The 21,169-nt window shown below is 34.9% G+C and overlaps 3 protein-coding genes across 3 annotated transcripts in view; 1 reads left to right on the top strand and 2 right to left on the bottom strand.

Moving 5' to 3' along the window:
• LOC134743779 (uncharacterized) overlaps window positions 1-21,169 on the top strand; it is a 198,933-nt gene that overhangs the window by 90,400 nt on the left and 87,364 nt on the right. The gene's annotated exons all lie outside the window — the stretch shown is intronic.
• The window catches only part of LOC134743744 (uncharacterized), a 467,732-nt gene that overhangs the window by 15,144 nt on the left and 431,419 nt on the right, over window positions 1-21,169 (bottom strand). The gene's annotated exons all lie outside the window — the stretch shown is intronic.
• Window positions 8,794-11,266, bottom strand: LOC134743684 (uncharacterized). The gene is made up of 3 exons (XM_063677281.1): window positions 11,097-11,266; window positions 10,219-10,749; window positions 8,794-9,126 (listed from the first exon to the last, which is right to left on the bottom strand). The coding sequence occupies exons 2-3, from the start codon at window positions 10,747-10,749 to the stop codon at window positions 8,902-8,904; spliced, it is 756 nt and encodes a 251-aa protein (XP_063533351.1). The 5' UTR covers window positions 11,097-11,266; the 3' UTR covers window positions 8,794-8,901.

The raw sequence follows: 21,169 nt of genomic DNA on the forward strand, positions 1-21,169 counted from the left end.
TCCCACTCATTCTCGAAGTGCGCTTACGTCCTTTTTGGCCAGATAATGATTTACCTATTAAATTGGTATGTTTCTCTAAATAAAAAACCGGCCAAGTGCGAGTCGGAATTGCGCCCAGAGCGTTCAGTGCAATCACACATGTTTTATGACCGACTCACGCTTGGCCACTTTTTATTATTTATTGTTATGGAGTGTAATATTTCTTTTTATTATCGTTCGAGTTGGAGGTTTGTATGTTTATCCGTTATAATATACTAAGAAAGAACCTTTTCTTGTATCCCCCTCAATTTTACCTTTTATCATTTTTTGGTTGTAGCGGCAATAGGAATACACAGTTTAATAAACGTATTAAGTATAGGTCATAAAGCCTCCTGACAGACATGCACCATAAGCTTAGTATTTAATAGGGATTTAATTGTCAACCTTCGGTTACGGGACCCTAAAATGGAATCTCGTGCGTGGTCAGTGACAACGGACTAATTAATGGATGATCGATGTGATTAACTTAATCAACTTAATCGGTAGCCATTATAACTTACAAAAAAAATTACAACGTTGTAGTAACAAGAAGCTCGCATATTTTTACATCATTGTTTCCATTCAAGTTCACGCACAAAGTTAACTGTTATGTTATGACATATGCCATGTATTCTCATATACCTAAGGTCTGTTTTTTTATTCCGTAGACTAAAATGACGTTTCATGTGTAAGACATGACATTTCTTAGTACCACGAGAAAACTAATCCAAACGTTATGTCGTAAATTGAAATACCTATGGTAATTAAAATTCAATTATGTATAATTCTGTTTTTTTATTCCGTAGACTAAAATGACGTTTCATGTGTAAGACATGACATTTCTTAGTACCACATGTCATTTTAGTCTACGGAATAAAAAAACAGAATTATACATAATTGAATTTTAATTACCATAGGTATTTCAATTTACGACATAACGTTTGGATTAGTTTTCTCGTGTACTTTTATACGTACTTAAAAATACAATAGGGACTAAGTTAATATAAAGATGATTATTTTGTACGTATATTTCAGTAATTAATTAACCAATTCAAAAACATATTGTTTAGAAATATTTGCCATTTACATCGATGTCTGCCAAATTTTATCTAAGAATGCAAAACTCATTCACACTCAAAACCACGCAGGTCAAAATACTTGGGCTCACGGTTAATATGTTTTTATTTTTATTTTTATATATATACATATAAACCAATCCCTTTATAGTTTATCTGATTTTTTAAATTACCTAAGTGATTCGCTAAATTACTCTAATGAATCATTTTGCTGTAGATTATGGGCCAGGCCACAATCCGCATTCCATATTTTATTGATTTTAACATGAAAATAAGTTTTGGGCAAGAATTTCATTTTTGGTACAATCTTTTATCGATGACTGTATTTTTCTTTGTACAGGCAACTAACACTCATCGAGACAATTCTAAAAACCCCAAACACAATTAGGTTTCGTTGTTTTATCAGAGAGTTACTATTGCCACCTCCTGTCTCCATCATCAGACCAGCTCGATGGTACCATAATATTTCATTGTTACCCAACTTACATATGTATGCAAATTTTTACCTTCATTGGAACTCGGGAAGTGGGTCAAATTTAACTTGCAAGATTTGACCCGTACAAACATAGTTACATAGGTACATTGGAACTATTGCAAGTTAATAAAAAGCTTGTAAAAATGACATTATTAGGTGATTCGTAACTTAACATAGCCCAAATCCTATTGAAATGCCGGAAATAGATAACTGATAATACACATTTTTTCATTTTTAGGGTTTCGTACCTCAAAAGGAAAAAACGGAACCCTTATAGGATCACTCGTGCGTCTGTCTGTCTGTCCGTCTGTCACAGCCTATTTTCTCCGAAACTACTGGACCAATTAAGTTTAAATTTGGTATACATATGTAAGTTTGTGACTCAAAGATGGACATGTAACGTAAACAAATAAAATGTAAACATGAGGGCCAATTTTGGGGGGGAAAAGAGAAAATTAAAAAATAAAGTTTTTTAAACTATATCGTGTTACAATCAAATGAAAGAGCTCATTGTGAGAAACTTAAATATATATTTTTTTATAATTTTAGAATAAACAGTTTAGATGTTATTTAAGAAAATATACAAAAGATGACCATTCCCCCTCCCCCCCTTTATCTCCGAAACTACTGGGTCTAAAATTTTGAAAAAAATACACAAAATAGTTCTTTACCTATAAATCACAGGAAAACCTATTAGAAATGTGTAGTCAAGCGTGAGTCGGACTTAATTACTTAGTTTTTGATCCGACCCCTACGGGTTTTTAAGACTCTACATTTCACTTACATTTCACATAAAAAATACTTTGTTTAAATTGTGTAATGTACGGAATCCTTGGAATGCGAGTCAGACTCGCACTTGGCCGGTTTTTGAATATTTTTAAACGTTCAATAAAATTGTTCGTTGACAAGTTTTACTAATCTTCATAACTTGAATATGACTACACTAAATATACAGCCAATTTCACGGAAATAGATACTGTAATCAATACGTATTTCACGGAGTGCGGTTTGACTATTTTTTTCTTTTTATTTTCTTTTATTTTGAAAAGAACTACAGTGAATCACGTATTGATACAGCTGTATATCTAAGTACTTACTTAGAGGTTAGGGGTGTATTTCCATTCACTTACTAAGCAGTAGGGAGTTGTAGACTTGTAAATACTAGATATAAATGCACTCTGGGGTTACTCATTATTATCTTTATTTATATTTTTTCTCAGGTTAGGGTTTTACAATATACATATAAAAGTAAAATATAAAAACACGTACAAAATAACAAAAAAAATATATAAACACATTATAAAAAACCTAACCTAGGGTGCCGCCAGCAGCGGGGCAGGTGGTCAGGGCCGCGGAGACAGGAACCGCCGGACTATCTGCGCCGTGTCCAAGACCACCATCCTTGCTTCCCTTGGCCTTCTGCGCTCCAATTATTCATTATTATTATAACGAACCTCAAGTTTACGTTACACTGATCTTAATAACTCGCCGGCGCTAGCGTAACCATCACTAATATCATAATAGTCACTATATTGTATAGTATAGTCAAAGAGGATATAATAGGATAGAGCGGTACTGTCATAGTAAATTTTGTAGCCACAGTAAATTCACTGCCATCTATAGAACACGATTAAAACTAAAAATAAAAATATCAAAAAATTAATTTATGGATAAATGATTTTTTGTATTTGCAAGATTTGCATTATTTATTTTTATATTATTTTGACCCATGTTCTTTCACTGATATACGTTAAAATTGTTAAATAACAAACGAAACCGTCAACGCCATCTATACGAGAGTAGGCCAAATGTAGTGGCGCCATCTGATCGAGAATCAAATTTTCTTGATTTTCGAGGCACGATTTTTCCTAAGACATCTATTACGGAGTTATATCTTTGGTATAGTGGATACAATCAATGAACATTCGCAAACCTTACTGTAACGATATAAGGCGTACCAGAGGTCAATCAAGCGTGGCAGTACACGGGCTGTTCTACGTGAGTCGTTATTAGGCCGTGGAAAAATCTTAATTGCTTACACCATGACTTGTACGTGATGCCATGACGTGAACTTTTTGTAACGTAACTGCCCTTTTGTGCAGTATTCAACTTTATAAAGCTGGGAAGGCGTTAAGTGGATGAGTCATCTATGAACAATAGCCTTATTTCTAACTGATTAGCAACAAAATGGAAGCCTTTAAAGAGGTTTTTGTTGGTAGGTATCATATGCGAAGTTTATGTTTTGGCCTTAAACGATTTTAGCCATTTTCTCAAAAGCTAGCAAAATGTTTTACTGTACTACAATGTCTGCGCTGCGGTTCTTGCATTTCCTATCCAATTTAAACTTAGCCAATTCAGAGAGAGTCCGGCACATAATATTTGTCTTTGTCATAATAATACAAATAGTGCGAGACAGGAACATTACATTACATTCGTAGACGGTAAGCATTTGTATTATTAACTTCAGGACTAAGTTTAGAACTAAGTTAAATCTTTGAGAGAGTAAAATAGATGGGGTTTTCTATTTACATTATGACGCTTTACAAATTATATAAAAGTTCTTGCTTACGAATATGTGATGCCATCTCCAAAATAATGACAAACGCATCGCAAACATGTTTTGAAGACAGTCTTTAAAATTGTCTTAACTGATGTCGCCGAAGGCCAAGGGGAAGGGCATACATTATTCTTATTATTCTTTATAAAACATGCTGTTTATTTCTTTATACATATATAACACTGTAATGTATTTTGCATCAACGTTTAACAAAAAAAAAAACCAGCCAAGTGCGAGTCGGACTCGCGTTCCAAGGGTTCCGTACATGACATAATTTAAACAATGTATTTTTTATGTGGAACGTGAGTGAAATGTCTTTAAAAAACCCGTAGGGGCCAGATCAAAAACTAAGTAATTAAGTCCGACTCACGCTTGACTGCACATTTCTAATAGGTTTTCCGGCGATCTATAGGCAGAGATCTATTTTGTGTATTTTTTTCAAAATTTTTGACCTAGTAGTTTCGGAGATAAAGAGGGGGGGATGGTCATTTTTTGCCTGTTTTCTTGAATAACTTCTAAATTGTTTAAAATTATAAAAAAATATATATTTGAGATTCTCACAATGAGCTCTTTCATTTTATATATAACACAATATAGTTTGAAAAAGTTTATTTTTTAATTTTCTCATTTACCCCCCAAAAGTGGCCCTCTTGTTTAAAATTCATTTGTTTACGTTACATGTCCGTCTTTGGGTCACAAACTTACATATGTATACCAAATTTCAACTTAATAGGTCCAGTAGTTTCAGAGAAAATAGGCTGTGACAGACGGACAGACAGACAGACAGACGCACGAGTGATCCTATAAGGGTTCCGTTTTTTTTCCTTTTGAGGTACGGAACCCTAAAAACATTAAATTAAATTAAATTACTAATAGTTATTCTGCTTCAAACTTGTTGTATAACGTGGCATACACTGCCAAAAGCATGATCATATTTACCGATATGACGTGTCATACACTGCCAAATTCACTGAAACTTATATTGCCTTTAAAAAATACTAATTTAATTCTATATGACGGTTCTGTAGGTCTGAAAAACATAGAAAGGGTCCAAAAATTGGAGAATTAAAGATAAAGAAGTAAACAGACACAAACTCATCCTCTTGAAGTAAGAGGAGAGTCATAAGTTATGATAAAATTTGTCACTGGATTTCACTACTCAAGGGAGATGCCATTTTTGTTCAAAATTTACATAAAATGCAGTATTCATTGGTGTTTTGTAGCTGGCAGAAACAATAGAAATTGTCATTTAGAATACCATGCAAAACAATGATTTCTTTGCCACTACATTTTATTGTAAAATGAATTGGATTGCTTCACAGTTACTTCTTCACTAGTATTTAATTGAGAATACGAAAGAAATGTGTTATTTTTATTCAGGTGTTTGTTTTAAGAGAAAATTTAATTGTTCCGTGTATTGCTATTTAGTAAAATTCCTTTATCATTTGCTTAAAAAAACATGTTTTTTTTTCTCAACAATAGTTATTTGTTATACAAGGGTGCAAAGTTGTATTTTACCCGCGAGTGTGGAATTGGTTTCAACACACGAGAAGTAAAATACATTTGCACCCGTGAGTAACACAAAACTTTTCCCCTCACTATAGCGAGGAAAGTGCAACATCCACAGGCGTTAATCATCGTCATCAATAAAATCACTATTTTTTTTACGATAATACGCTATTATAACAGAAAACTCTGGAAGTTGTGTATTTTTACGTGTCGGAGTCGGCGAGAATTTTTTTGTTGACAATGTTGACATTTCTGACAATGCGTTTTGAAATTGCATCGACTCAACTTGTGCGTTCAGAATTACATTCAACATCATTTAAAAAAACAGTTTCTTATGGAATTTAAGGTTTATGACTTAAAATCATTAAATAAAGCTAAATTTGGTATTTTTTATTAGATTAAATCATTTATTTAATGATAATTAATATCGAACGAACCATTATTACGAGCGTTTTACGTTTTGTTATCTGTCAAAAGCTACTTAAACACGCTCCATCCAAGGTCAAATTACTTTCCCCACTAGTGGATAAAATGCGTTTTTCCCCGCTTGTTTTAAAGGATAAAAGACGGCTTTCCGAGCTAGTGAGGGGAAAAAACCTTTAATTGGCATTGTATATTGTGACATACATGGTTCTTTTTCCAAAATAAGGCAAATATTTTTTTATATATTTTTTCATGATTTATTTATTTATTAGCTTCATTAAAGAAAAAAAAATATTTTTTTAATTATTTTTTTACCTGCCTAATTAAGGGTTAAGTTATTATGATTATCCTGATCACTTTTCGGCCTCGCGGCAGATTTTCACGGACCTACGGCGATCATAACACGCCTGCTGGCCTTTCTCACAACCTTCCGTCATCTTTGCCAAATATTTATCCAGACGCAAAGTAGTTATCTATCACACCTAAACAAACAGTGAGTCAATATCCAACAGTTACCTTGACTCGACATTACTAAGCCAAGTACAGTACCTAACCTACTAAAGTGTTATTATCTATTTAGAGCAAATGAAGCTCGTACCTAGTTCCCTGACGTGATAAAGGCGTCACAGAATTGGCTATTTAGTTGTTCTAGTTTATTCATGTTTATCGCAGATGTTTGTTATAGCCTAAGTACCTAACCTGAACACTAAAATATACACGATGATACCCGGCCACGCATGGTGTGGTAAGTCTTTTAAATGAATGTACTCGTACATTTTCAAGCAGCACTTTCCCCTAATAATTTGTGGTTATCAAACTACACAAGTATATCAGCGAGTGGCATGTGCTCACCAACAATGGCTACGCCCTCATGGGCACGCGCACGCATAAAAGGAACAAAGGCTTTTGTTTAACAGATCAGGGTCTTTGGCGAATCAATTATTTGAGAAGATGCAGACTATAGTTTATCTGCTACCACTTCCAGCAACAGGGAACCGTTAAATTTGGGGGCCGAACAGATGTACGTTTATCGCGACTTCCGCTCCATAAAGTCATTAATTCAGTGTGAAAAGGGGTTACGTAGTAAGAATATCTGTGACTGTTGCGTCTTTTTTCTGCTAGCCAGGATGGGATGACCGGTAATTCAAATTGAGGAACCGTGACCGCCATACGCAGTAAAATTGCTTTTTTGCACTCTTCGTATTGTTATCGAGAGTTGTTCTAGTTATTGTGATTGCCAGTGAAGGTTTAGGTGAGTTTAGACCTGAGATACTGCATCTTCACCGTAAAAACGCTGGCGAGGGTATTAGATATACATATATCTTATTTAGCCTAAAATCTAATAATTACATTTTTGTCGGTCACATTCTTTAGACATCTTCAATCCGTATGGTTACACAAAATAAATAAGTAATTTAAAAAAATATAAATAATATCGATATTAGTTATTTTTACGTATATTAAACTTAATAAACAGTTGCATTGTTAACAGTTTTTACAAGAGCATCAACTTACAAACATTCGTCATAATTAATTATCTATATAACAGATAGCTGCCAACCTTAGATGTGGGGTAAAGTAATAACTATAGACAAACCAATAACTGGCCAAGTGGCCACTGTACCAAAATATATTATTTTCTAATATCTTTGTAATGAAATTAACGCAACTATGTATGTGAATTACGGTTTAAGTAAATTACATTACATATTTACAGTGACTGATATTTTATTAAGTGGCCAGTTATTAGCGGTTTTATTTTCCACATAATATTAACTTAACAACAAAGAAATACAGCAACAGTACCCTTACCACGAGTCACTGACAGTGTCAACAATGACATACCTATATACGCTGACGTCTACGTAACTTTCTTTCTATGCATCTCGCTCTTACTTAAGGTGGTTCGACTAGGTTACCCAAAGCTTAAACCCAGCTAGATGGCGCCACTTTCGCAGTGTTAGCGTATATTTCAGTGTTGACTTGACACTGTCAGTAACTAGTGGTACGGGTATAGGTTCACCTTCAAAATATTTTTACAAAATGATGTGTAAAATATAATATTCGAGTTAAATATAATATAATATACTTAAAGCATAAAAATGCATTGTTTTAACATAACTAAGTACAAGGAACTAGTGTAATTATGGCATCGAAACTGAAGATGTGTCCAGTAGGGGTACATTCAAGGTAAGACGGGTTTCCGCGCGAAACACAAAAACCGGACACCCTAAAGAAACACCTTCAACATTTTAAGCACGACCTTCACACGCATACAAAGAATAGTAAATTATTCATTAAAGCTGGCATGTCACTTAAGCGTATACTTAGACTAAAAGCAATTCTTATGTCATCATATTGATTGTAGATTGGGATTTTATGCCAAGAAGGACTATGCTTAAAACTATCGAAAAAATTTAAGCTTCATCAGAAAACAAACAAAACATATAACCAAGTACTTACTCGTACATTTACATCTAGTGACTGTATTTCTATTTATACAGACGTAGCGTCGCGTTCGCCGTGCATTGAAATAAAGATAACTGAAGTTCGTTTGATCACGGTTCGATCCAATTGATAACTACGTTTAAAATGGGAGCTCATTTCTTTTTCGTATAATCACAGAAAGAAATAAATATATTTGCTACGTTAATCGAATTTGTATCACCTGAATACCTAAGTGACAAAGTTTGTTCTAAATAGCTTGCCAATAATTGACAGCGATAACCCAGACCTTACGAGCAGCAATATCTCGTACGTAATTTGAACACGGTACAGCACCAACAACATTTAACACCAAATAAATACTGATCATGACTAAATCGTTTCCCGATCTACAGTCGTCACTGCGTTGGAGCGTACGCTGATGCGAACATGTCTAAAACTTCCTGAACGAACTGCTTGGAGCATACATCGCGTTTGTCGAAGTAAGACGCGCAGTTGCCTGAGACGAAGCAGGCCCGCTGTTGCTGCTTGGACTGCGAGGGGTCACAGCAGGAGAGCACCATCGCGTCGCAGCGCTTCGGACGGCGGGTATTGGAACCTACCCTGCCTTGTTGTGTGTTTACCTGGAAAAGACAGACGTTGTAGAAATTGTATATAGTCTGCTATCAGAAGCGCCCGCATCTTTAACACAATTTGGAACACATTTGCAATTTAAATCTCGGTCCTCAGATAGCTTGAATACGCTCGTATATACTTATTACAGTATTTACTATCAGTATTTATATATCATAAATAGAAATGACGTGGTAAAAATGTATATTACTAATGATAATGTACCTGTGCATCACAAAACCAAACAAAAACGCTTATTTGAGTAAAATAGGTACATTAATTAATTGCCTGTACTATATTCCAATAATACGTAAAAATGTCTAACGACTATCTAAAAGTTTCTACGTAATTGATACCAATTATGTGATAAATTGGTGTAGAGTATTATGTTACCTATAACATTAGTGTCTGTAACGTGTTCTAGTGGAATGATTTTTTGATAAATGGTCGATAGTGATTGACGATTACTCGTACCCAAGGCATGAAGAAATCAGAAAGCGGAAAGAATTTAAAAATGTTGAAGGTATCTTTTTGTCAAGTGGCAATATTTTATATCTTGCCATTTGATCTTCACAATAATTAACATTCATCAACACGTGTTTGATGAAAATTATAAATGTTAATTATTTAATAGCATTCATTCTAATTTTCTTGATATTTATTTAAAGTTAGTTGATGTGACGATGTGACACAGAGATGTGTTGACTACTTATTATATATGTGGCAATTTGTGCAAAGCTGACACACATTCCTGAAAAGACTCATTTTTAAACCATGATGTTAGATAACATTTATCAGACTGATAATGATGGTGACGGTCAGGGACAACTTATTATACAACTCCATGATTATCAGTGGTACACCCACGCTTACAACCATTCAAGGTTTTAAGGTTCGTTATGTTGTTTGTTAGTTTAAGAGAAGAAGTTAGGTACTATTTGCTTCGGCCCTTGACTATAACGTGTTACGAAACTACTAAGTAGTAGTTCAAAAGGGTATTTCATCACGTGTTCTGTCGGGTCCTGTCTTCAGGAGCAGTGTAGATTAATAAAAAGTTAGGTACACCTCTGACAAGGTTGTTTAGATTAGATTTGGACACTCACCGAAGCCTGGATGCTGCCATGTTCGACGCCGGGCGGCGGGCGGGAGGTGACCGAGGGCGGCGCGATGGGATCGAAGTTAATCGGCCTGTTGTTGCTGAAGTCGTCCTCCGGTTCGCCGGCGTCGTCGTACCCCCAGTTCTGGTTAGAGTCCTCCATCTCCGGGAACCTGCTTGTAACGTTCGGCTTTTGCAGCGTAGGACATTTACATCGTTGGCACGGGTACTGGACGGGGTAGGGTATGTAGATCGGTTGAGGCGGTGGCGGAGGAGGAGGACGGCGGACTAAGTCAGAAATTTCTTCTAGTAACCTATAGATATGCGGCAGCAAGTCCTGTTGACTCCTGTCGTCTCTTCGATCTTCCGGATAGTGCGGGCGGTACCACGCCGGTTGGTAGCCGTAGTCGCCTAGGTACTGTCTCTTTGGTCTGTGGCGGATCTGTTTGTGGTGTTCGTGTTCGCTCTGCTCCGTGGAGCCGAGGTCGATGACCGCTAGGTACAGTGCGACGATAAATAGTGCTGTTAATGTCTTCATCTGAAAAGAAACGGTATCTGTTTTTACAACAGTTTTCTAACACAGACATAACCTACCTAAAAATAAATATTTGCGACAATTACAGAGTAGTTCACACCTCAATAGTTTTTCGAGGTTCGAGTTGTTTATAAAAAATAAACGAATTATATCGTTAGCGTTGTTTTTTTAGAAACTGGAAAAACAGCATCACTTAATAGAAAAAAAAAACTTCATCAAAAACTTGACAACACGACCGCAGCTGTTATTTTCCTTATTATTATCATCATTAGTTAATAGCTCAGCTTAATGTCGCGTTCCAATTCACTTTCACAAGTCTCGTTTATTCCTGGTTGTAGTTTAGCACCAACCTTTTAAAATTCAGCCGGCGTAAACAAATATACGAATTCGAAGGTCGTGACGTCACTGAACAGGTAGACCAAATGTTGGTTATCGCTGTTATCAGTTGCACCGCGTGTGCTCTGTCTGGCGCGCCGATCCACACTGGCTCAGGCATGCGCAAGCAACCGTGGCATTAATGTGCTCAGACGCACTCGGTATTTATATACTTAACACTATAGCTACGTTTCCATATACGAGTCCTACGCATTTATGGTGACTCAATGTGGTATACCCCAAAGCATTTAATTTACGAGTGTGTATGGCGGCAAAAGGGAAGTTAAAGCAGACATTGTAAGAATGATCTTGATCTCCCAGTTAAGTAAAGTCAAACATAACTTTAAAAAGTTATTACTTAGCAAAAAAAAATCGGGGATCGGGATACCATACGGCTTTTTGGTTTGCCTTTCTAAATTGTGTGTATTTGCAGGAATCAAATAAACGCTTTATCTATCTATAAATCTAAAAATCTATAGGCGTGTACTACCCGTTCGCTTCAAGTTAGCCGTTACCTCCGGGCCCGCTTTTCCGTATCACTTCCTCTGACGCCACAGCTTTTAATACTATCACAAAAAACCGGCCAAGTGCGAGTCGGACTCGCGTTCCAAGGGTTCCGTACATTACACAATTTAGACAATGTATTTTTTATGTGAAACGTGAGTGAAATGTTTTTAAAAAACCCGTAGGGGTCGGATCGAAAACTAAGTAATTAAGTCCGACTCACGCTTGACTGCAATTTCTAATAGATTTTCCTGTAATCTATAGGTAAAGATCTATTTTGTGTATTTTTTTCAAAATTTTAGACACAGTAGTTTCGGAGATAAGATAAGATAATATTTATTCATTTAAAGAATTCAGATAAAGGGGGGAATGGTCATTTTTTGTCTATTTTCTTGAATAACTTGTAAATTGTTTATTCTAAAATTAAATTATTAAAATTATTAAAAAAAAAAATTTGTGATTCTCACAATGAGCTCTTTCATTTGATATATAACACGATATGGTTTGAAAAACTTTATTTTTTAATTAATTTTCTCATTTACCCCCCAAAAGTGGCCCCATGTTTAAAATTCATTTGTTTACATTACATTTCCGTCTTTGGGTCGCAAACTAACATATGTATACCAAATTTCAACTTAATTGGTCTAGTAGTTTCGGAGAAAATAGGCTGTGACAGACGGACAGACAGACGCACGAGTGATCCTATAAGGGTTCCGTTTTTTCCTTTTGAGGTACGGAACCCTAAAAATATTAAATTAGGTGACCATTAAAGATTCAAAGAGATTCATAGATTTATTTGTTCAACATAGGTAAGTTACAAGATGTTAAATACATATTAAAAAATGTAATACGAAATTATTTTCTGTCAACTACTAAGTAATTGTACCTGTACCTGAGACGTTATCATGTAACAGCCGCCGACGGCCAACTTGAAGCGAACGGGTAAGTAGTAACAGTAACACATCATCCAGTAAGTAGATTGCATTTACACGTTCCTGCGTAAGATAAGAATACCTACAACTTATTAAAAAACTTAATGTGACGAGCTTGTACCTACGTGTTTAATTTTTAAACTTAAGCCTACATATACTTTTGGTTCGAAAAAATGGACAGTAATCGTGACTGGTTAGGTTACGTCATTTCATTTATGTAATAAGCGCCGCTTGATTAAGTTATTGTCCAGTAGAACGGTTTGCAAAAAACTATATGTTACTCCTTTTGAACCTTACGACATTGTATATAGCGCACGAATAATGTCATTTTTTTTTTAAATTACATCAATTGTTAAGTTCAAATCGGCAGGTCTAGTTTTAATGAGATCGAAATGAGGCGATAATTATGTGCCTCAATTGAGGTTACTTTGAAAAATGAACTAACTACCAATTAATCAAGCAAACCAATTAATAATACCGTATTTCTCCTATTTATTGGTTCTAAGAAAACACTGCGACAGAGTTCTTTTCTTATCAACGGTTCGGTTTAATTTGGATGCATAAAAATAGCCTACATATATTATACCTACATGCATGGTAGGTACATCAATATTAATAAAAGTATAGATGTAGGCACAATTGGACGCAAAAAACCTTAATTACCTATGTGCCACTAGTGAGGTGAGGGACAGGTCATTACGCAGAACACAAAATTACATTTAATATTAAATAGGTATATTGAGTTAGTTTGCTCGTATACTACAGCATTTGGGCAACGCCTAAATTCGTCATAGTTTACCTCGTTACCCATGCATCCTTCGGCCCAAACACTTTGCCTCTTCACACAAACGTCTACGGTTCGCCAAATCCTTATTAGGTAACGTGGACGGAAAAATAAGAAAAATTGACATATTTAGTTTTGACTAATCGCTAAGTACGATAACTTACTTCTTTCTGTGTTTGTGCGTGCCTATTATGGACGTAAGACGTAGGTATTATTGGCTCCTCTTGTAACGGATTTTCCTAGTTGCATCCGATGAAATCTGGGGTCAACTTTGGCAACCTAATCTGGAGAACTTACGAAAGCGAGTGTCATCACTTCTTTTTTCCATTCCAGAGGAACATTCGAGGGAATTATTTTGAGGTCTGTTTCTTCGAGATGATTTCTTTTAAATAGAAACTACCAATAAGATATATCTAACCATATTTCGTAAGTAAACCTAATTTAATTAGTTTTCCAATCGTTATTAAAGCTGTAATTCGCGGTAGGGAAAACAGAATACGCCTCACATTAAATACAATATATGAATGAACGATATCAATGTAATTTTTTTCTTGGCGTTTTATTTCCTACTTTTATTAATACTTGACTTCACTGGTCAAGGCCAGAAATATCAATTAAAACGTATAAAATAACGATAATAAAATATTTTAGTTGTGACCGGCGTTAATAGATATATTCTACTTTTATAGCTTTTAAATTACGTGATTGATTAGTTTACGTATAAGATGTCATATTAATACAATACAATAATTAATAATTGCACGTCATCTTGATTAGGATAAAATAGAGGCTTTATTTAAAATATCGTTAAATTTAATTAATAAATTTAATTTTAATAATGAAATCAAACTGAATAAAACTAATTTAACGAATAACATCGCGTATAACCAATAGGTTTATTTAATGCTCAACTATCGCAGTAACCGCAGCGAATATTAATATGATTTTAACGCATATTTTTGTATTAGGTTTGTAATATTAAACTTTGCGACCTTTTGGAACACCTGTTCAATCCGGTCCAGTCAGTTAGAATCTTGCCTGAAACGGTGAAAAAATCAATTTTTCCTTTAATTTAAAAATCTTAAAAAACATCCCCTTTAAGGGTTAATCAGGAGTGGAAATTTGTATTAACCATTTCTAGTTAAACGCAGAAGAAGTAGCGGACAAAAGCTATCTATATATAGAACACTGCGTGAAAATTGCTATTACATTTGGCGACTAGTCGAGAGATCTCCTACGAGTGTCAAGTACATGAGTGCGGTCCTCAATAAAGCTGCCTGCTAACTTGGAGAGCTTCTCGTGCCGGACATATAGCCAACTGTGTTATACGATATACTGTAGGCTGTAGTGACGGAGCTAGATCAATATCAGACGCTGTATTAAGTCGATCTTCTCCGCCTACCAACAGCTGGAACCGTTGGAATTCACTACAAATATTTGACGAGCTTCGATTCAACAAGACGTAGGATTTTTCAATCCGGTGGTCCAAATCATGATTGTAAAGAGTTTTTGGAACTTCAATACTGTACTGATATCCGTTGATATTTAATTTATGTCTGTAGGGAAACCCGCATACATTAGTAAAGAAATTTAAAGATATGCATTGGGCCAGCGAAGCGACTAAACTGACTATAGTCAATGTCAATCTCGTGTCTTGTCTCGTCATAAGAGAGATGAAAATGGCTTATCGTGATGGTGACAATGTAAAGGTACAAGTTGGGACCCCGACCGCAGTCGACAGTAGCAGACGACGTGTCGATGTCGCTGCGGCAATACTGAATTGTATATGAAATTACCAATCTAGAATAAGAATAAGATTTTTTTATTTAATAGAAAAAAACCTTATTAACATTTGTCAATGTCTGTGGCCCCACACTAGACTATGCCTGTCACGTGGTGGCCGGATCTGCCGCCAAGACGAGCAAAGCCAAGCGCAAGGGCACTACCTACATTTTCTTCGCGCGCAGCACTTCGTCGTTTTTTTGAACCCTCATAACTTGGGTTTGGATTACACCAGATAAACAAAATTCTTGGGATATGATGCCAATAGCACATGATGCTAATTAAGCACAAACATTTTCAGTTGCATAGCTTTTATACTTTAGATTTTTTTCATATCTAAAAAACCCCGATTTAGTCCACTCACTCACAAAACCTTTAGGGTACTTCCTGAAGTCCTAGGAAGCTGAAATTTGGTATGTAAGATAGTCTTAGTACGCAAATAACAAACAAATACAAAAACTTGAACTTTGAATTTTCTTGGTCTAACTCTAAGAAGAACGATGTTCCGTATAGGACGGAAGTCAATGACCTTACGATGTGTCACTAAGGTGTGATTTAAATGGCAAAACAATTGCTTTAAACTACATACTCGTAATTATCTCACCCATGTCCCAGCCAAAGCGAAGTTCACTTGACGTAACTGACAATAGGTAAACATCGTCTCCGTTTCTAGTGTATGAGTAATCCCGTAAGTAGTTAAGATAATCCAGCGAAGGAAGGATTTACTAGTGTTTACATTTTGTAATGCTCGTAGTTCGTTGTTTAGCATTAGAACAAAGGTATACAATCTTACCGTGTCTTTTTATAGAAAAATACCTATATTGAAAAACACTTTTAAAAATTAGTTCATAATACTTATGAAAGCAAAAGAATGTAAACGATCGTACATGATTTATAAATTACTAGCTTTTGCCCGCGACTTCGTCTGCATGGACTTAGTAACCGCAGCTAGAGTAAGAATAGCGCCTGGAAAAATTCTCATAGCAATCTAAATTTGTGCATATTATGCACACAAATTAGCAGGCACTTCGTTAATTATCTCAATTCCACCCCGCTTTTTACTTTCTTAAGGGATGATTTTCGGGATAAAAACTATCCTATGTCCTTCTCAGGGACTCAACCTATCTCTATGCCAAATTTCATCTAAATCGGTTCAGCGGTTTAAGCGTGAAGAGGGGACACATAGACAGACAGACAGACAGACAGACAGACTTTCGCATTTATAATATTAGTATGGATTGTAACATATTTGCTTTGACTTATTTTTCAAGTGATTTTTAATAAAAAGACACGTCAAAATCGCTTAATTTCTTTCTAATGCTAAGAAAACGAACTTATTGACACTATTAGTTTATTATTACTGAAAAATACTTAAATATTGATTGTTTGATATGTTCAAATCATAGACAAGATCTCGAAGAGTGGACTGCATTTCGATGTTTATAAAATTTACAAAAAACTAGCTTCTGCCGGCAACTGGTTTTGCGTAGAATGATGATTGATAAAAAGTATCATGTCCTTTGCCTTGCCTCGAACTCCAAATTTCTTTTAAATTGGTTCAGCGGTTTAAGCGTGAAGAGGTAACAGAGAGACAGTTACTTTCGCATTTATAACATTAGGCACATTAGCACTGATGCTGAGTTAGTAACAATATTTTAAAGAAGATTTCAATACTACTTACCAGAAACATTTTCATACCCGCGTCATATGATGCGACAAACTTTCAAAAGTTCTTGTTTAACCAACATGAATATTATCCCAGTGACAAACCTGGATCTGGATGATGTAAATACCTATATAGGTATAATGCGGGAATGAATATATACTAGTACAATACTTACTGCATGGACGAAATTGGGAATTACTGTTTTGTAGGCCACAATATAGTCAGTGAAAATGGATGGATTAATTAAATAACGGTCCAGTCAACCATGAAGCTCAACAGAGAGATTAAATGCACTGCACTTGTCTATAATATTATTAATGTGATGAAGCTGATGAGAATTTAAATTGTTAAATATGAACTTAAAATACACAAACACAAATAAGAGATTTCTCTGTTAGCATCATTAACTATTCCTAAACTAAAGATAATAGAAGGTTACCTGCATCTATTTATATGTTTTGTACGACATACCAGGTAGATACTAATGGAGCAATTTGTACATCTATACCTTCTTTCAAGTGTCCCAGGGGTGTTTTGTGTGTTGTGGGACAAGTGGCGTACTGCTTACCATCAGGCAGGCCGTATGCTTGTTTGCCACCGACGTGGTATAAAAAAAACTAGAAGAGAAGTACTGGAGGCAGTTATGAAGTTTACACAAAAGTTTTTTATTAAGCTATGAGCTTTATCATCATCACATATGTTCCTAGAGTAATTCTAAGCATTTCTAGTCCGGGAGGAAATAAGAAATGTGCGTCTAGTCGGGGAGGGCGGGGTACAAAGATGGCCGCTACCCGTCATCTTTAAAAAAAACTATTCTCGTCCTGGTGGCTACTATAGGGCAAGCTTGGTATCATTTTCGTATAAACCGAGGACGTAGAATTCACTGCTGATATGTTTTTTCAGTTTCATAGTAATTTTACAAGAAAAACGTTAAAAGGTGAAAATGTTGGTTGGAGATTTTGCCTTTGAGAGCTAATAACTTTTGTATAGTGACAAAAATATCATACTAAAAATACTACAATAAAGCGCAATTCATGCAAATTCTAAAAATATACAACTTATAATAATGTTATAATGAAAAAAGATGGTGAAAAATTGTTGGTGATTGTGCGCCAGTTCGAAGCGCACTTGGCCCGTTTTTAAAATTACCCCGCTTTCGAAGTTTATTTCAATGCACTTTTATAGAATGATCTAGTTTAGACAACATCTAAGTAGTCACTACACAGCCTGTGTGTAGTGACTACTAAGAGCTAAAATGCAAGACACAATACTTACTGGGGAAATACGTCTGACAAATTATCAACTCGAATTTAAAAATTGCATCAGTTTTCATATCGTTACGATACGGTACGGTGGAGTATTCCAAAGTCCAAACAAACTAGACTTTGAGCCATCTAAATACCAATTGATCCTAATTAACATGTCGCTCTGCTGACACTGCCGTGTTTCAAGATGAGTGTTTTCTTTTATGCTTCCGCCTGACCACTTTTAGTGTATTCTCTTGTTATCTGCCTACTCTACTTCTTTTTCGCGGCTAACTATTTTCATTATGCTACAAATAAACTATTAGTTTGTTACAGAAACTATAACAGCTTTGTTAGTTAGTACTCCCTGTTAAAAACGGGTATAAAATCTGTGCCGCCTTACAGTGTAAAAGGTGTCCTTTTCTATTAAAATAATGAAAGACAGGTATTTGTGCTTTTATTTAATGATCACTAAAGTACATAAATGTAGGTCCTTGCGTACATTTTGTTAGTAATAAACTCCTTGTGTATAGAATCTTAAAAATCCTTGCCAACAAAATTATAAATTCAAAATCAATAGGTTCATATTCTCATCAGGGATCCGTGCCAACACAAACAATTTTCAAAGGATTTTCACGACGATTTCAACATACATAATATTACTTGCTTTGTTCTTTTCAGGTAAGTACATGGGTTTGCCGAGTTTCAGTGAACGTACAGGTAAAATAAACAAATATACTCCTATGTATTAAATAAATATGTAGCTTGGAAATTTAAAGTAGATACCAACATTATATTTAACTTTCCTGTTTATGAAAGTTATTAGTAAGTACAGTTTCTTTTTTATGAATCACTGCGATTTACATATTGTACAATTTATGTTATGACATTCATCATGTTATTATATTTATAATTTTTCCTCATAGAATAATATTATGTTTATACAGTATTCCGCTAAAATTAGAAATGGATTACAACGGTGTATTTTCATAACTGATGTAAGTACGTAGACTTACTTGCAGACCTATATGTTATAATAAAAATTAGAATCACCCGATTCTAACAGAAAATATTAAAGGCAATTTTAACTAACAATATTAAAGGTAACTAACTAAAATATACCCCGTGTTGAGCACATAAAATGAGGGAAAATTCAATTTGTGCGATTAGCTCTTATTTACCGAGGAGGGTAGGCCATCGCAAATTTTACTCTAAGCATATTTTATACAAATGTATTTATATTTAGATAAATAACGCTTTGAGGTAATTTGCTGAGGGCGCCGTTGTGCCGGCCGATACTGATTGTGATAATGTACTCTTTGTCAATGAAATAAATTTACATATAGAATTATAAATTTATTTCGGATGATAAACGTAGGAATATATTGGTAATGAAACAAATGAATTACAACACTAATAACGCTGCGAAACAAGTAATAAGTAGTAATAACGATCAATATAATTTATTGCATACTTGACCTGTTGACCTGTTAAAATGATATTACCTATGTACAATTAACATTTGAAAATTCGTTATTCCCCTTTGGCAAATTATATAATTACTCTTATTTTATACTACATTAAATGCTTCATTAGATCTTTTTATTTTATTTTAACAATGTGATTCACATTGTACATCTTTAGTGGTATGTATAACCAAACCAAATCTTCATAACCCTTAAATTTTGATAATATTTAGGATATCTTTTCAGTAAATCGAAATGAATGTTTATAAAGAAAAACCGGACAAGTGCGAATCGGACTTGCCCACCGAGGGTTCCGTACTTTTTAGTATTTGTTGTTATAGCGGCAACAAAAATACATCATCTTTTAAATTTCAACTGTCTAGCTATCACGGTTTATGAGATACAGCCTGATATGGTGATAGACAGACAGACGGACAGCGGAGTCTTAGTAATAGGGCCCCGTTTTTACCCTTTTGGGTATGGAACCCTAAAAAGTGACCTAGGCCTCCAGTGGTCTTTTTATTTAGTAACCTGTCGTCATTTTTTTACATATTATTTCGGTTGTAACGACACCGTAATTAATAATATTTACATATATTTATCTCTACCCAGCGGGATATTCTGAGAAACCTATTTTGGATTAGTAACTTTCAGTCTTTGAAGAATTTTATATTATTTTAGGTAATTAGGTCCATCAAAAATGATTACTTACATGAGGTGTTTTAGCTTGATAGACTTAGTAATTTGTCAAATTCAAAACATTATTAGATTGGTATAATAACATAACCATAAGCAACAATTATAATTACTCTGAATGTTTACTTTCGAGAAAATAAATCGGAAGGATATTTGCTTTTATTTATAAATTACTTGTGTATTAATATTACCACCTGATATTTACAAAAAAATACAGTTCTTTTGAGCCAGTTTTTCATCATTCAGTATAAAAAAAATACAATGAACCGCCATTTATGTACTAGTATTACCCCATGGCTCTTCGCACGATATTTTAGAAAAAAAATAGTGTCAGATAGTTAAACGTTTTCCTTGTATGCGGTTTAATACTTTAGGCCAGGATTACACTCGTAAGTTTTACTTACGTAAGTAGGGACAAAGCTATTTGCTAGAATGAGATAATGATATTCATCTCTTATTCTGTAGTATAGCTGTGTCCCTACTTACGTAAGTAAAACTTACGAGTGTAATCCTGGCCTTACGTCAACTTTGCTCTACCTCGAGTATGTCCCATTTGTTCCATTTATTCGGCTATGCTCGTGAAAACTACATGCGTCATAAAAAAGACATTATGGGAATGAGTGAAGAGTTATTTTTGATTGTCGGAATATTCTCGTTACAGTTTAAAGCGATAAAGTAGCGTTAAATTGTTTGACGTGCGATGATTACAAATGAATGGTGACATCATGGCATACGGTAAAGACGGCTGTCAATAATAGTTAATTATTTTACAAGGGGGCAAAGTTGTTGTTTAACCGCTGGTACTAATATTAATACTCGAGCAAGCGAAAGGTTCCAAATGTGAACCACAAGCGTAGCGAGGGGTTCGAAAAGTGGAATCGTGAGTGTTGCAAGGGTTTCAAGGCACGAGGGTTAAACAAATTTTGCCACCGAGTGAAAAACAAAGTTTTTTTACCACACCAACCCGAGGAAAA

Source organism: Cydia strobilella, chromosome 8 (genome assembly GCF_947568885.1).
Source record: "Cydia strobilella chromosome 8, ilCydStro3.1, whole genome shotgun sequence".
Classification (NCBI taxonomy): Eukaryota; Metazoa; Arthropoda; class Insecta; order Lepidoptera; family Tortricidae; genus Cydia; species Cydia strobilella.